General features: G+C 35.1%; 1 protein-coding gene across 1 annotated transcript in view; it reads left to right on the forward strand.

The window, feature by feature from the left end:
- Positions 1 to 17,625, forward strand: part of SNTG1 (syntrophin gamma 1) — a 155,227-nt gene that overhangs the window by 29,075 nt on the left and 108,527 nt on the right. Inside the window, exons 7-8 of the mRNA XM_075705063.1 lie at positions 15,603 to 15,705; positions 17,121 to 17,203. Of these exons, the coding sequence (XP_075561178.1) occupies positions 15,603 to 15,705; positions 17,121 to 17,203 (186 nt within the window). The remainder of the gene's footprint in view (positions 1 to 15,602; positions 15,706 to 17,120; positions 17,204 to 17,625) is intronic.

Here is a 17,625-nt window from a genome sequence, read left to right on the forward strand (position 1 = left end):
TCAGCATTGATTTGAAATAAGTGTCCATCAAGTGGAAAATAACTAGCATGTGTAAATAGTTTACTGTTTTTTCCTGTGTGGTGGAAATTCCTTGGGCTAGGATATATCCTGGAGCAGTATTCTTAACATGTATTCAGCTGCTTTTCTAATCTGGTTTTACCTATAGGTTTTTAGTGCTTGAAAAAGTAATTTTTGTGCCAAACTCAGTAAAGGCTTGAAGTTACTCAAGCACTATGATGTTAGACTTTTAAAATACATTAATGTGTTGCTTGTCTTCCTAACATATTTTAATTTCTTTTTCTCAAGATACCTGTAGATATATTAGTCATTTTATTAAGATTTAATCTTTTAAAACTAATCATCAGTACTACTAAGTTTTAATAGACAAGGGTAGAATATGCTGGCATGACTAATACCCAGTCTATATGATTAATATTATTGTTTCCTTATTACATAGCTATGGTCCTCAAAGCAAAACTCCATTAGGGTTTAGTGGGATAGAGCGAAAGATTGAATCACCAGTTAACAGTGCAACATCCTTCAAATAACTGGCATTGGTTCCTCCTTTGTCGTGCAGCTCAATTAATGCTGAAAGTCTGAGCTGCAAAGAGAAGAGACAACTGAGCAGCAGATTTAAAGTGTGTACCATTGGACATGCTTTCGTTTTGACCTTGTTTACATTGATATTTTACCATAAAGACTAGGGTTTCTTTGCCTACTTAGGAAGCAAATGGAAATATTTTCATATTTGTTTGTACATGTGCATATTTTACCCTCCAGAAGACTTTTTGAAAGATTTCATTCTGCACAGCATCTTCCAGTTGTGGAGCTATACCTCAGTTTGACTTTGGTACAGGGACTCCATTTTTTCTTCGCTGTGCATGGAATCATATAGGTGTAATACTGTACCATAATTAAAAAATAAGAAAATGGGGCTGGGTCTCTGGTAGAGCACCAGAGTCCCAATTATTTTAAATCTGTTTCTGTGTGGTTTATATTTTAAAAGGCATAGTCCACATTGGCTAGGGGTTTTGAGTTTTTTGATTTACTTGGACAAACTACTCCGTAATAATCTAGATAAGAATAGCACAGAGAGTATCAAAAGGCATAGGAAATAAACACACACAAAGCACTCTGATTTAATGTAGAAAACCCAAAACCTTCTATAGGCATAAAAATTATCTTCCATGGTCACTATTAAAAAAATTTCATTTACCCATGTGGACTAGAAAATACTGTCCAACTGGCAACAGTAGTGTTTTCTTTAAACAGGTAACAACCATGTGGTATAGACTGAAAGCAAATGTTCAACTCTAAAAGGCAACCTCTACATTTCTTATGGCTTGACATGGGCCCAAGAGAGCACATTGAACAAAATAGAGCATGTGTACTGATTTAGCTAGCCAGACGGAGTCATAAATAAGAGGTGTGCTGAAAGAAGTGCAAATGTGCACACACATAGAGTCTTCTGACATTTTCCCAGCAGTTACAATACCTGATTTAACTTTTCAGAATTGTCATTGTTCTGGCTATAGTAAAATCAGATGGGTGCCAGGAAGAAACTTTATCCAGGGGTTATCTAACACCTGTACATATTTTTAGGTCTTTTTTTTTTTCTCTACAATGGGTCTTTATCTTTTGACAGTTTGTTCGGTGGAGGAGGAAGAGGAAAGAATGGACTCTATATATTTTTCAATAGTATCCAGTGTTGGACTGTTCCAGCCAGATACATGGAGGTGTCCAGATGGCCCACCCCATACTTCTCAACCACTAGTATGGTACAGTATGGTACTGGTGTTTTGGTATCTGTTTGTCAGCACTGGGCCTATTTCTAGATGTATACTTTTTTCTTAGCACTGCCCTCATAGTACTTGTGTCTTCCTACAAGTTCAGTTTGGTACTGCCTGTTTCCTGTTAGCTGTTTGGCAACACTGTGGCCAGTAAAACAGCTTGCAGTAGTAAGAGGTTCACTAATCACAAGAAGAACTTCGGTGCAGGTGTGGTTACAGAGGGAAGAAACTCCTCATTAAAAATTACAAAGGTTACCCATTCTTTAGATTTTACTGCAGAGACCTGCAGGAGTTGTTGCTTCCCTGTGCTGTTAGTACTTCGCCGAGCGAAATGGAGGATAGTCAGTGCTCAGACTGAAACAGCATTACCAGGATAATGACATATATCTTTAAATGAGGTCTAGCAAATGTACATAGCTCTATTCCACTTCACATGCCCTTGTCAAGCCAGTACTGATTCAGAATAATTCAAAGGTTCTAATTATGCTGACCTGTTAAAAGGAAAGTTCAAGGGAATGCTGTACATCAAAGAACTCCCATATTTTAACATATTGGTGTGCAGTAGAAAGTACTGAGGATATTTCTAGATTCCCCGAAATACTGCAATACCTTCCCTTCTTACACTATTCTGAGTAGAATGTATTTACATATTAAATGGATAGACGTACATGTTTCGCAAAATCTTCACCGTATCTCAGTTTTTTTAAGGGTTTGTTGACATCTTTTGTTCAGTCATATTTACATGAAAAATCTAATACAAAACACATTCAAAATCCCCTATGCACTTCAAGTCATCATATATTATTTCTGAATTAATGATTGCAGAGAGAAGTGTTGGTGAGAGCTAGCATTTACTGTAATGAATGCTAACAGGTTACATATTTTATTTAAACATCTTTCATCCTGAAAGATTAAAAGGTTTTACAGACTGTATAAAGCATCTTTCCAGTAATCAGTAAGTGAGGTTGTAGAGCAAAATGGATCACCTGCGCAACAATGGCAACAACAGCAAATCTGTGAGACAAAGTATTATTTTTTTCCAATTAAAGCACCGGGACCTTTGGAATTTGGCAATACCAAGACATTTAAATTTTTACTTTTACTGCTGCAACTACAGCTTTTAATATCCCAGGAGGTGTCAAAACCAAAATCTTTATAGCTCAACAGCAAAGTGCTGTCTAAATGGGAATGTGCTTTTTTGAATCATCTTTCTGTATAGATGTTCCTTAGGTAGCTTTGAGTTATGTAGCATCAGCACTCTTTAGCTTATTTTCTGAATTTTTGTAGAAACTGACAGCACAGAGAAAATTGTAAACCCAGAATTATTAAGGTTTGAGGGGCCAAGACTTTCTAAAAGTGAGGCCTGTAGTTTGTGCATTCATTTGTGTTATTCTGACATATTCATCTAAGAACAAGGTAATAGAATTTTACAAAGCATTTTGTTTTTATTTTATTGTTGATGTTGCAATTTTTGCTTCAGAAAACACATCCATTCTATATAACATTCTATAAATTATGTTTTTTATAAGACTTTATAGTCTCAAATGGTAATTAACTGCTGGCAAGAATGGATTTCCATGGGGTTATTGCCTAATTAGGGAAATAGGAAAAGGTAAAATAAGGATTGCAATGGGATAAGTAGTCTGATCATTTTGGATGAATATATCATATCTATGCTTAAATTTGAAAGTCGTGAAGACCTCGTGCTATAAACTGCTTAAACCTGTAATTCAGCACATTTTCATCATTATGCTGAAATAGAAATTCACTTTTTTACTTCCTTGGATTATATGTTAATCTCTTTTCTTTCCAAAATATCTGTAAACGTCCTCCAGTTAATTAATATCCATTGTGAATACCTCCAAACTCAGTTTTGCCAAGATCCTTAAAATTAAGATGCTGATGAAAATGGTCTTAAAAATGTTGAGACAATATTATTTGTGAAAACTTCATATTACAGGATAACTGTGTTGGATCCAAGTCCAGCAAAATATGTATGTATTTGCCTAAAAGTATGAATTTAAGTATTTTACTAAATTGGGGACTTCCTTTTTTACAAATATTTATGAAGAACAGTAATTTTCTCAACTTCAGCTAGATGCAGTACAATTATTCTGCAGCAGAAAGGCATGCCACTGCATTAAATGGCATGATTCTATGAAAATATGTTCTTATGCATTTTCTCAGCTGAAAACTTTACAACTGAGTACATTCCCTGAAGTGCTAAAAGATCTTTCTCGGAGACAGGATTGAGATTCTCAGAGATTAGATCCTGAGCTGCTGAGAAGCTTAGTAGAGTTAACTGCATATATTGATCTAAAACATTACTTCAAATACAAATTTTTCCAAGAATTATTCTTTATGTCATTGTGGAGCTGATAACATTTAGAACTGAACAAATAGGAGTAGGCTTGTACATTAATATTTATTCAAATTTAGAATTAAAATTTGATTTCAAACTCTTTAAGACCATTTTGTATTAATTTTTCATGAGCATTTATATGCTGGTGCTTGATTAGTGTGACTATTCATGAAAAGTAAATGTTAAGGTCATATTTGCCAACAGCAAATTTTATATTGAATATGTAAATGTGAAATTTGCCACTAGCTGTGTGTTTGACCCCAGCCTTGCAATGGGATTAATGTGAGCAAACTCTTATTCTGGGACTGATCTTTCTTTTTTCCCCCAGAACTGGGGCTCTACTTAGTCAGACAAAATATTCAAGCCATGTTTTCAACAATCTTAGACCTATCTTTGTTCATAAAAGATTTAAAAAATTAAGAATGTACTTCAAAATGCTGTGTCAACTGGATGACTTTCACGCTTCAAACATTAGGAACAGAAACAATAGCTGACAGGTTATGTGTACGCATTTTGAATATTACCAATGATCTTCTCACAAATTGCATACATAAAAACTGTACTTGTTTAGTAAATGTGTTAGAAATTTCATATGGAACTCGACTGTGAGAGCACTTATTCTGGCAAATTTGAAGTGTGGGAACAGTTTGACTGAAGGAGCAGGGGATTCGTATATATTTAATAGATAAACAAGCAGCTTCATTATTTTGTTAATAATCAGGGCTAGAAAACTCAGACCTTCAAGTTCATTGCTATAATGAAAAAAAAAAAAGTGCAGTATGATCAACTGTGAAAAGAAAGAACTTCAAATTCTTTAAAATGGACAATCTGATTGGAATTATTTCCTCCTACTGAGGAACACACATTACCTGCAAAATTTGGAGACCTTAATTCCAAGTTATTGTCCAGTTTCTGTTACAGCTTACTAGAAAATGCATGAGATGGAGACTCCTAAGTGACTAAGTCATTCTTCTAAGGTTTTCCTGACTGCTGAAATATGGTTACTGGTTTTGAGAGGCCATACACAACATTTTTCTTCAATTCAGCTTATGATTATCTGCTAGAATATGTTATATTCTCAAAGACTGTTGGATAGCTCATACACTATACTTATTGTTTTCTAGAACAGTGAATGCATTATCATGCACTGTACGCCATAATACCTGCAGGCCACAAGCAAAATCTTAATGTTCTATAAAAGAGAGATTGTTATTATTACCTTTTGTGTTGGTTTTCCCATTTAGTTTGTGAGCACTTTCATGGCTGAAGCTTTGGCCTATATCCAGCAGTGAGTGTTTTTGTGGCAGCTTTTGTCACCAGAAAGTGGCATTGCAGTATAACCTGTCTTTTTGCAGATTACTGGATGGTAATTAAAACCTTGCTTAAAGATATGTCAGGGAAATCTGTGATAGAATATTTAGTATGGTGTATATTATAGTATACTATACCCTAAATAGTCTTCATCTTTTTCTAGTCCAAAAGAATGTCTCATTAAATTTCTCTGCTTTCATTTCAAGACAGTTTTACCCATCTTTTGCTATCTAAAATTCTTGTGAGAGAATAGCAATACCAAGAATTGGTTGGTAGCCTACAGAGAATTAGTAAACTATGGTTCTGGATTATTCTTACCACTTTAGTGGGTTTTAGTCCAATATAATATAAAATGATGCTATTGCATGGATACTAAAGATAGATTTCACAAGGATGTTGTACAGATATGATGAGTAGGAGGAATTTCTAACATATTATCTGTGTATTAAAATACGGCTTATATTTTGCTTAAAATTAAAAAAAAAATCTTTGAATTTTTATGTCATGGATCCTTGAAGGTAAATGTGCAAAGCCTCTGGGGCTTGCTTAATGTTCGACAGGTGTTGACAGCTTTTTTTTAATATCCTCCATAACATGTAGTTGAGAAGAAAAAAAGCCCACCACAGTCTCAGCATAGCCTGCTGCCACAGTTGGTTTCTGATTATTATGAAGTCCAAAAGCCTTGTGTCTTAAAGAAGAAATCCTCTGTAGACTGATGGGATAGCTTATCGTTCATCTGGCTGTACACACCAGTGCATGCAGGATGCTGTGCAACCTTTTGGCAAAGCTGTGTAAAAATCAGTAGATGCTATTATAACAGTGGTGTAAATGCTTCTTCCATTTCCGTAGGAGGGGGATTTTGTTTATTAAGAGTATCGCACGTTTCTCCCACAGTGGCTTCGGTCAATATTTGATTTGGACAGTGTCAATGAAGTTGATCCCCAACAAAATCTGGTTCCTGTGTAAATTTCTGAGCTATCATACCAATGAGAGTTTTACCCAAATATATGCAATTGTGATGAAAGTGTGCAGTATTGGTAGAAGGTGAAATATACATGTTAATACAACTAGTTGAAACCAGAATTAGTCTTATGGATTTATAATATTTGACTGATGGTGGGGTTGAGTAGTTTGCCTAAGTACATGGTGATGGTTTTATTGGTCTCACAAAGTTGTAATTTACAATTAGAAAACTATCTTAAAGTTTTGTGTTGTCCAAAAGAATTCAACTTTCCTATTTCATATCTTTAAAAAAATTGTAGAATAAATCCTGTTTGGTTTCAACCACACTAGGAACAGTTCCACTGGTCTTTCTAACATTTTCAGTATTATTAAGGGATTTGCCTCATTCCTCTTAGCCAGTTGTTTTGGAACTCATTAAATATATAATTACAAAAATATGCGTTCATGAATTAGCTTGGAAAGATAATAGGTGCCCAGCAGCTGGGTATACATTAAAAAAGTGGAACAGCTGTGAGAGTTTAAAGTAGAGCATTTCTTAAGACTGTATAACTACACAGATCATGTAGTGTAGCTGAGTAATCCTAGAGAAGTAGAGCCATACATGGAGTAGGTAATGTGAAAACAAAGATAGGCAGTTCTGAACACTGGCATGTACTCACTACATATAGATACACTGAAAAAGCTCATGAAACTTGGAAGGAGTTTGGGTTGGAGTCTTCTGGTTATTTGAATTTTTTTGTGTTTTCATAGGTATTTTCTTGTCATGAGTAACTCCATATCATGTAGAGCTGAATGGCTAATAAATTCATCTTTGCGTATATATTTCTTCTATGGACCACAGTCCCCGACCAATCGTAGAACATGGAGTAGAGGTTGGGAAACATTAACAAGACCCATTTTTTTGGAATTAGAATCAACATTTGCATTAGAATCAACAGTCTGAAGCTCAGCTGGGATGAATCAAAGAATATACTGATAGATCACAGTAAATAATCTATTAGAGTTGGAATCTATATAGGGAATTCACATTTTTCATTTTTCAGAATATGGTATGAAATGTTTCAGTCCAGGGACCTGTGGTGTCAGGGACTCCAGCGTATGGTGTTCCCAGTTAGATAGACTTAAAATTTTAACAAGCTCTAATTCCTTGCTTTTCATAGTTTCTATATTGGAGTAATGGCCTTCTAATGATTTAATATGAACTGTGATGACCAGTAAGTGCAGTCTTTAGTGAAACAGAATTCAGAATTAGGGTACATGACCTAAGAATGCAAATTAAGCACTTATAGCAATATTTTTTATGGGTGATATTTATTAATGATGCTAAGATTAATGAAACAAGAACAGGAAAATGCTGCAACTAAGCAATAATTGCAGTCTGTTGCTATTCTGATTGAAAGATTACTAAACATTTTAGTGTTGACTATGGAGCATAAGGAAGTTTAAACATTTCCAGAAAGCTGTCATCAGATCTTTTAGACAAACTTGTAAGTACTCCATTCCACAAGTGTTAGACTTAGAAGTTTAAAAACAGTTCTTTTTTCCAACTTGATTGTAAATATATCACTTTATAAATATTATCTTTTTACCTTGGAACTGCATTGAGGAGAGAATTGCCAGGAGTCTGTGTCCTCTATGTCACCTATATTTGGTCTCTATTGCCTTATGGGGTTTTTTTTGTGTGAGTTAATTATATTTCCAATAAATTATTTGTGAAATTAATCTCTTTCTCCTACCTCCTCATTACACTTATTCACGTTGCTTACATCTGATTATTTTTGTCATTTCCTGTGAAGGAAAGTCTGTAGATGTCTCTTAGTGTCAGCTGATATAAATGGCCTACTTTGCATGTAGGCTTGAAACATGATGAAATCTTATCTATTTTCAAAGGCAGATCACTTAGTTTTCTACTGATGCTTTATACAGGAGTCTTCAGGTTGCACGTTCTGGTACCTCTGTGTCTAAAGCCCATGAGCCTGTGAAAACAGGCAGGGCAAGGATCAGTGAAGGAAGCCTGAATATAGCTGTAAGATGACTAGTATGATGTTGTCCACCTGAGAAACCACCTGATGGTCTAGCTTAAACGAGTACTGTCACTTGGAATCAAGAATAATTTTGTTTCTAAGTGGTCAGTCTGATGGGGCTTGTCAAAAAGCATCAAATCTTGAATCTCGGTGTGTGTTGCTCTGAAATGATCTTTTGTATAGTGCCTTAGTAGCTGGAGCATTCACTGAGTAAGTGCTACCTTGATTCAATTCCTGTGTCATCTTGAGAAGCCATAAACCTCTACCTGCCACTTTTCAGAATAATTACTTAGTGGTAGGCTCAGTAGGGTATCTTTGCTGTAAGTACTAATCTTACTGCATCCCCCCGCACTTTTGTGAAACAGTGCCAGTAGCAAGATACATGCAGAAGAGGGTTCCGAGGTGTCTTCCTGCACCCTCAGCATGTGCACCATTCTGCCCTGCAGTTCCTTTTGCCTTCTTTGAGGAAGCTCCCAGTTCTACTGTGCAGCCCATTTGGATTTATATCTAAATATCTAACACAGGTTCTGGAACCAGACAGCAAAAAATTAAACCCTACAACTATGGTAGTGTCAAACTATGGTCTGAAGTGTACTTTGAGTTGGGCAGCCTAAGTTGGAACTGTTGTCATAAAATGATATTCTAGATTGCTCTGTATATCAGTAAAAGAAATTTTCTGACCAAAAAAAAAAAAAAAAAAAGCTTTGATAGTTTTTACTATTATATTTGTTGGTTAACTTTCATTATTGGTGAATACTGTGATAAATATTAGATCATAGGAATTAAAAACTCCCTATATGCTGATGTGTTTTTAATGCAAATATTCTGTACTAACTACATGGCTTTTACTGAACAGAAGAGTTGTTTTTTTAAATAAACATAATTCAAAACAATTGTGTGCATGCATTGAGTCTTCTAGCTTCAGGCTGTTTTGTGATTGCACCAGAATGCATGTTGTGGTATCTGCTGATGGACTTGAACTAGTGCATTGCGTAGCTCTGTTCAAGACACAGGAATGTGTCTTCTTCTCCCTTCCCCACCCCCAACTCCCCACCCCGCCACCCCTGGATGTTTATAATTCAAGGTATTCATCACAGAACTGAATTTTCCTTTAAAGCACACTGAAGAGTGGAATTTGCTCCAGTTCAGGAGAACACTGATCTTAGGGACTATAAGTCTTCTGTATTAAATCTTTACTTCTTCATTGGTGGGTAAATTTAATTGGTAATTTAAGAGGGAATTTACAGTCTTATTCAGGAAAGAATACTTACTGAAGTCAGAGGGACTTCACGCTTCAGTGCTTTCCTGTATATATTGAAAGAGACTTCAGCATATGCTCAAACGTTTCCTTGAACTGGGACTTTAAAAAGGCTTTATAAAATTAAAAGGCAATATCATTGTAGATGTTATTAAAAATTCAGACTAATGTTATTATTATGTAGAGATTTTATTCGGCAATATCACACATCACCATAGAATTCACGTCTTCAAATGGCCCCCTTGCAGTCATTACAGTAATTCCACAGAAATATAGACACTGTCGCTCCAGAACCACTGGCTCTTCTAATTTCACTATTTCACACAGCTACTGGTTGAGACAAGCACAACTGGTTTTTTTGCCTATCTCACTTCACTCATGAACATTCTAACTTTATATAGGGCTGTTCATGGTAGAAGTAAATTAATTCTTGATCCAACTGGTAGTAAGCTTGTGCTTTGCCTAAGAAAGTTTATTGACAGTATTTAATGTTTCTGTTTGTGTAGTTCTTTTCACATCAACTCATTCCACATTAAATATATATATATATATGATATCTAAAACAGCAGCAGGAATTTAATATATAACCATAACATTGGTGAAGAGATGTTAAGACTTTTCAGTGTCACAGCTTTTTCCTGTTACAGGGATGACTTCATCAGACACTGTGCACCAACAAATCAACAGCTAGTATTGCTCGCTAGATGAAATAAAAAAATAAAACCAAATAAAGTAGTAACAGCAATACTAAATAGCTTTTCATTATTTAATCCTTACAACATCTGTATCAACACAGTAAGTGTTACTACTATTCATTGTTAACAATTAAAATAAAAACCTGAAACAGTTAGGTGAACTCATATGCCTGAAATCTAGAACTTTGCAGAAGATCTCGAAAATATTAAAAATCTAGGGCTTTATAGAAAAAACCCATACATCTTGAATAGTCAGTACAGCCTCTGGAAATAAAACAGATTATTACCTTTCAATGATACAGATAATAAACAAATCTGATTAATGGTGCCTGGTCATGCATTTGCTGCAATCTAGGATGCAGTGCTTTAGAAATGGTCAGGTCAAATGCATAGACATAGACATCTCTTCTGAAGGGAGTTTTTCCATGGCTTATGGTGGGGAGACATACCTAGTTAAACTTTGGAACTGTTAGGTCTACTACTGAGTTAAATTTTTGTCAGGCAAATATTCCATGGATTTAGCAGCAGAAATTTATCTCACATTCACCAAACTCTTCGTATATAATAAAAAAACCCTGACAAATTTGCTGCATTTTTGTTTTGAAATTTTGGAAATAATGTTTCTATATTTATTCAAAATTAGTATCCCTTCCAAAAATATGTTTCTTTTTCACTTTTTAGAACTTGGGTCCATTTATATCTTTTTACATACTAGGGAAAATGCTTTAAATATTTTTATTTAATGCAAATTTAGAAATGCCTTCTCTATTAGCAGTAATGAACTGAAAATCTCTTAATAATATAGCTATATTTCATTAATATTGAAAATCTTTTTACCATTTATACACAGTGGGGATGAGGCTCTAATTCTATTCCAGGACTGATAAGAATTTTTTTTTGTGGCTAGCATTGTCTTTGGTAATTTGATTGTACAGTTATTACAGAAGCACTGTTTCTTAAATAGCCACTTTGTATTTTAAAAGAAAGCAATTTTAAAAGAAGGCAATTAATTGTGGACTAGTCACTCTTCAAGTAAATAGCTAATTTTAAGAAGACATTAAATGTTAGTTATATTCTACCCAATGTTGCAATATTTTTGTGAAGGATGGTATCATCATGGAAATCAGTGATCAATCAGCAATTGTATGCAGTATCCCTAGTAAAAATTATTTTTGGAAGATCCAGACACATTTCTATAGAATAAGTAGTAGGGGTGGAATAAAATTAGCATACTTTTTCCAGTGACCTGTTGTTTTTTTAATCTACTGAAAAAAATGTGGTACCACTTTAATGCCACTGTTCAACCTTCAGTGAATCAAGTTCTCCACAGATCTCCATTTTTCCTATTTAAAATACACCTTACCCTTGAATGGGGGTAAAAAAATCTGAAACCAAACCCCATCTTTTTCTAATTTGTAGACTAATGTATCAGGAATTTAAGGAATTTAACATAGTTATATCAAAATATGGAAGTAGACATTGCAAAATGAGAAAAATCCTGAAAGTCTTCTAAATTACTGCAAATTGTTAAGAGAGCTTCATTGTTTTCAGGAAGTAGAAAATACTCCTTAGCTTTTTAGTCTTCAGTCATTTTTATCATGCATACAATATGTGATGGAGCTAGTTAGTCTGATCAACCTAGCTTTTTTTCCTTATAAATCGGAAAATAGGCTGTAACTCTGAAAAGGGTGTGTAAAGGATTTAGATAGTCTGCATCGCTCTTATGTTTGAAAATAACCTTGAAATATTTCTTGAATTATCACTACCAGAAATAACCAACACATACGTTGTCAGTGATAGTGCTTGATTGACAAGGTATTGGCAATGTATATACTACAAATGTGAGGGAGCTTTCTTCTAAGTAAGAGAGCAGGATGGCTGAGTAGATATCTATCCATTTATTTATCTAAAAATTATATCATGATTGACAACTGATTTCTTCAGTATGTTCATGAATTTACTTCAGTGGTAAAAGCTCATTACTGCTTTGTTAGTGGAATATGCTACCAATTCTTCAGATCCACATGGATATACTTATGCAGATAAATTAATTTTTCATGAATGTACATTTTCCAAGCCTGAACAAGCAGTACCTCTACATTCACACAGTCCTCCTTTTACCAAAATAGCTCTAGAAGGTTTTGAGCTAAACTGATGTTAGGCAATGAGGATGTGAGAAGAAGTAATTAATATGCCAGTATCTCTGACTATTGGTAGAATTCCACTCATGTTTATAAAACTCTAGAAATTCATACTGTATTGTATCTTCCAGACCAACTGTTTGACTCCCTGTTTGAAGTGTTTTTTTCCATAGACTAAACTCTCCATAACAATTAGTCACATTACTTTAGGCTGTTATCTTTTTTTGTAGAAGTTATGAACTAATTTTCCATTCATGAACATGACCTGTTCTCATATACCACTAAAAAAAATCCTCAGTCAAACTAGATTTCCTGTTGTACCTCATTCTCTTTCGGCATGGAGGAATGGCAATATGGCATTGTGTTGACGTTGAATGAGAACACAAACTAGATGAATCCTATAAGGCATACTCAATTTAAAACAGTTCAGTAATTGTTCATTTCTTATGTAATGAGAAGAATGTAATGTATGTCTTAAAGAATGTAATGTCTTAAAGACAAAAAATGTAGAATAACAGTAAAACTTTCAACTGAAAGCTACAAAAAGACAATTAATACATTTTGTTAAAAATCCTATTTTCTTCAGCTAACCTTATTTCCTAGAATGGCTTTGATAATGACTAGAAAGTGAAATGGGATTGCTAGCTCATCTCCTCTTTGTTGTAATCATTACCTAGTTGTTTTCTTTTTTAATCTTTTATCTCTCTTTAGTCTTTATTCTGCATGTCAAAATCTACTCTCTAGATTATATGCTTCATACACTGCAAAATATGCTTCAGTGAAATAAGTATGGCTGATTTCAACTAAACTGTGTACCAGCTTAAATTCTTCATCCTATGAGATAAAGAGGTTTGAGAGAGAGAGAGGTTAGAGAAGAAGGTCACAGGAGAGTACTTATGGCAACTTCTAGCCTTTACAGAACAATATATTATAAAATGAAATCATGTAGACTCATGGCTTGTTTTACTCTTGGAAGAAGAAAGATTCAAGGGCAGAGTTTACTCAGTTTCTTTCACAAATGATATCCACTTAATCTTAGGTATCTTAAAAGGTGACTAAATAAATTTAAGTTGGTAATGCTGTAGCTTCTCCACTTACTAATTCCCTCTTCCCAAGTAAAAAGAAATATTTTTAAAAATGCAGAAAGTAGCTGTATTTTTCCTGCACTTTGTCTATCCACATCTATCGTTTCAATAGAGAATACATGCCTGTAAGTTTCTGCTTTGGCTATGACTATTCTGAACTGTGTGACTGCTACGTAAAAGAGGAGAAGAAATAATTTTCTATGAAGGCTGAGGATATGGTATGGTTTCTCTGATGGAATTCGGGACTTTGGAGTCTTGATTTAGTGTTCCACAGATTAAAAGTAATCTTTATATAAAATAAGTACTACTTACAAATTCTAAGGTATAAAACATATCAGAACTGGGAAGCGCTTATCGAAGAGGCTCATGTTACTTATGAAGTTTTTGGCATGCACTTTAAGTTGATGAGATTTGTTGTTATGTGTGTGTGTTTATTTGCACACATACATATAAATATACACTACACTGCAAATTGTGCCTTGACAACTACTGTGCTCTTTTAAACAGTAAAGAACCTAAAATTTCAGAGTGGATTTAAGATACTGAATCAAATATTCTGTCATCATATTGTTACTCCTCTGTAGCAACCAGTGTAGAGTAGGATGTATTGTGTTTAAAAGCAAAGTCAATATTTTTTCTTGAAGAATTGCTTTAAGTTAATGCAGTGATTCCATGTGAAAGCATCCCTGCGTATAGTTATATACATGCATGTAACTAAATGCATAGGATATGTTGTTGATTGGTATAGATTAAAGAATAACAATCCTCCATAAATTATTTACAAGGCTTTCTCACAAGTAGCGGCATGACAGAGGGGTTACCTGTGTGTTATCCAGCTACCATGAAAACACAGCAGAAAGGGAACAGATATATGCTAGTTTAAAATATTTGTCTAATATGTCACTGTGTAGCAGCTCTCTGAACACTGCTCCCAGCAAGCTGGCTCTCTGCACAGTATGAGTACGGTCACTCAGAGAGAGGCATGGTGCAGTCTTCTGTCTTTGTAAGCCCAAATTAAATCAGCCCTTGAAGAGCTGTGAAGTTATAGAGCCAGAAGAACAGGAAATGGTTGGTCTCTGAAACAGAGTTACGCGACCTGATGCTTCTTGGCTCTCACATTATAAACCGCTTCAAATATTATTCCTCCACTGTGAAGTACAGCATTTTGCTTAGCTGCTTTTGTGCCTCCTTTGTGCCACTCTGGGGAGATGCCTTGGGTTCCCTTTCTCTGCTGCGTGTCTTGAGGTGTCTGTCTATCAGCTGTACCACACAAAAGCTAAAGGCATGAACGAGGGCCGAAGGAGCAATTGTGGGAGAGTACAGGAAGGCTAAAAGCATTCACAGGTGGATAGGTGATTTACACATTCCTATGTCCAGAATGCAAGCTGCCCTTTGGCAAAACCAAAGCTTGTGCTTATCTAGGGCTTAAGGCTTAAAATAGGTACTTTTCCTCTGCGGCTGTAAGGAAAATTAGGTCTCTCATCCATGCTGGAGTGCTTCGGCTAAATTTAACTCTGGCTGTTGGAAAGACTTACTCATAGGATTATGGCACAGCTGTGGAAACTACTGCTATTGTTTTGGTTGGAAATTTATGAGACAACCTCAGGTGGAAAAAAAAAAAAAGCATTTTTTCTTATACATACATGCTAGTGTGGATGATGCCAGCTCTGAAAGACAGCGGTGCACAGCTGAACAGTGTCAGGGAGCAAGTAGTGCAATAGCATAGTGCAAACCAGCGCTATTATAGGAGGCCGATGCCCTCCCCCCATTACCTGCATGTGTGACTAGAAACACCACAGACAAGTGTATAGCAAGCTTTACATCTTGCTTTCTTTTTAAAAAAAATGTCACTGCAATAAATTGCTAAGCAGTTACGTTCTGGTATGTGAAAGCTGTGTGGCATTGCTTACATTTGCCAATGCATTTTGGTCATACATTTATTTCAAGGTGTGCTGTCTGTATTTCTCTTCCAGGTTCAGGTCCTTCGCAACGCAGGGGAAGAAGTGACCCTGACTGTGTCCTTTCTGAAAAGAGCACCTGCTTTTCTCAAACTGCCTTTGAATGAAGATTGTGCATGTAAGCCTTTGTTATTTGGCAAAAAAGAAAACTCAATTCAATGCTCATGCACGCTTGCAACTTCCGAACTTAGTGTGCATTGAGGGTGATTGACAGCAGCTTTTTTGCCTAGCATTGCTGCCTGCATATGAGCTGCTTGTATTGCGAGATTGTGCAGTAACATTCACCTCAAGGAAAAAATTGCTATCTTGGCTTGAAAAACAGATCACCAGGCATTTGGCTGGTGTGAATCAGCAAAGTTACAGGTGAAACAGTGGAATTACATTAGTTTACGGCAGATGACATCCTGATGCAGAGTATTTAAAAGCAGTTTTCAGGCAGCATCAGATAACATTTTAGTCTGAAAGAGATTTGTCTTGTAAATGTGAAAATGAAAATGTGTGTGTGTATTTAGATGGCTTAACTTTACCATTTAAAATTCAGAGGCTTTGGTGGAGGTGTCTGTCTACCTAAAAATAAATTACTCTGGGATGATTAGTATTTTGTTTAAGTCCAACTGAAGTTTTAGTCAACTAGCCCCATGAGAGACATGTGGAGACAGCTGTCTTCCTTTAATTATATTAAATTGTAAGTGTGAGTGCATAATTATAGACAGTTGCAGCATATCTAAGCATATTTATATGCCAGCCTGTGCCTTTTGTCACTGCTGCTTTCCTTCTGCTTCTTGCTCCTAAGAGGGTAAAATGAACTGCTTAATTTTTAAGCAACAAAACAATAAATATTTGATTTCAACACATTTCACCTTTGATTTTGAGTGAGTAGGAATGAAATAAACTAAATTATGAAATAATATTTTATACAATCATATGTTGAAATGCTGTCTTTATCTTTCACCTAGGTACTAAATTTTAGTGACACAAGAAAAAATTTAGAACACCATATTCTGAAACAAAAATATATCCCAGTACATTTGTCCCTTTTATGAAAGGTTGTGGTATCACAGAATACCCTGAGTAACGAACACAAACATGCATTTGCATCAATCCTATCATGTTATTTTTGAGGTGTAGCACTGTAATTTCCTAAACTGTTACAAGAACAGTTAGAACAGTAAACTTCAATGAGAGTAACAAAAACATTATCTGACTAGTTCCTTCAAGTGAAAACTAAGCAACGAGGTACACACTTTTATTATCAAATTTGCAAAAAAACTTTGGGTTTTTTTTCTTACTGAACAGATTATTAACTCTTCTAAGCAAAGCACCAGGAGAGGAATTCTTGAGCCTTCACTCAGCTTGAAAAGGCACTCCTCTCAAACCAGAAGACATATAGTGGCTGAATGGAGAAAGTAAATGAGTGTTAAATATGACAAAACTAGTGGGGGGAGCGGAGTACATACATACAGACGTACACAAATTTGAATTATAGCGTTATAGATTAATGAAGATTTTTTGGTGTATTCATGTTTGTATTAGGTGCCCCCAGTGACCAAAGCAGTGGCACATCCTCTCCCCTATGTGACAGTGGTTTGCATCTCAACTACCATCCCAACAACACGGTAAGAGCTTATATTTCCTTGATGGAATTACACAGAAGAATAATAATACTCAGAAGAATAATAATACTCTAATAGCTAAGTGGAAGTAACTAATAAAGGACAGCAACATGGGAGGAGCTCTAATTAACGTTGGAGATAGCCAGTTCCACAGGGGGCAAAAAGAGTTGCCAGATATTATGGCTGCAAATTAAAATATGACAAATTATACCAGCTGAGATTGTGTCTTGATAGATATGATGGCTATTTTTATCTGGGCAATAGGGATTTTGTGGAAGTTTTTTTCTTCTAGATTATTTCCACAGCATAGGAGCTAAAATTATTAAAATGAAAATATATCTATTTAAAGAAAAGGTAGAAAACTTTTTCAGAATATTTTTCCATGATTTTTATTTCATTTATTAACTAATTGGCAGAGGATGATT

The sequence above is a fragment of the Pelecanus crispus genome, chromosome 2, assembly GCF_030463565.1.
Source record: "Pelecanus crispus isolate bPelCri1 chromosome 2, bPelCri1.pri, whole genome shotgun sequence".
Classification (NCBI taxonomy): Eukaryota; Metazoa; Chordata; class Aves; order Pelecaniformes; family Pelecanidae; genus Pelecanus; species Pelecanus crispus.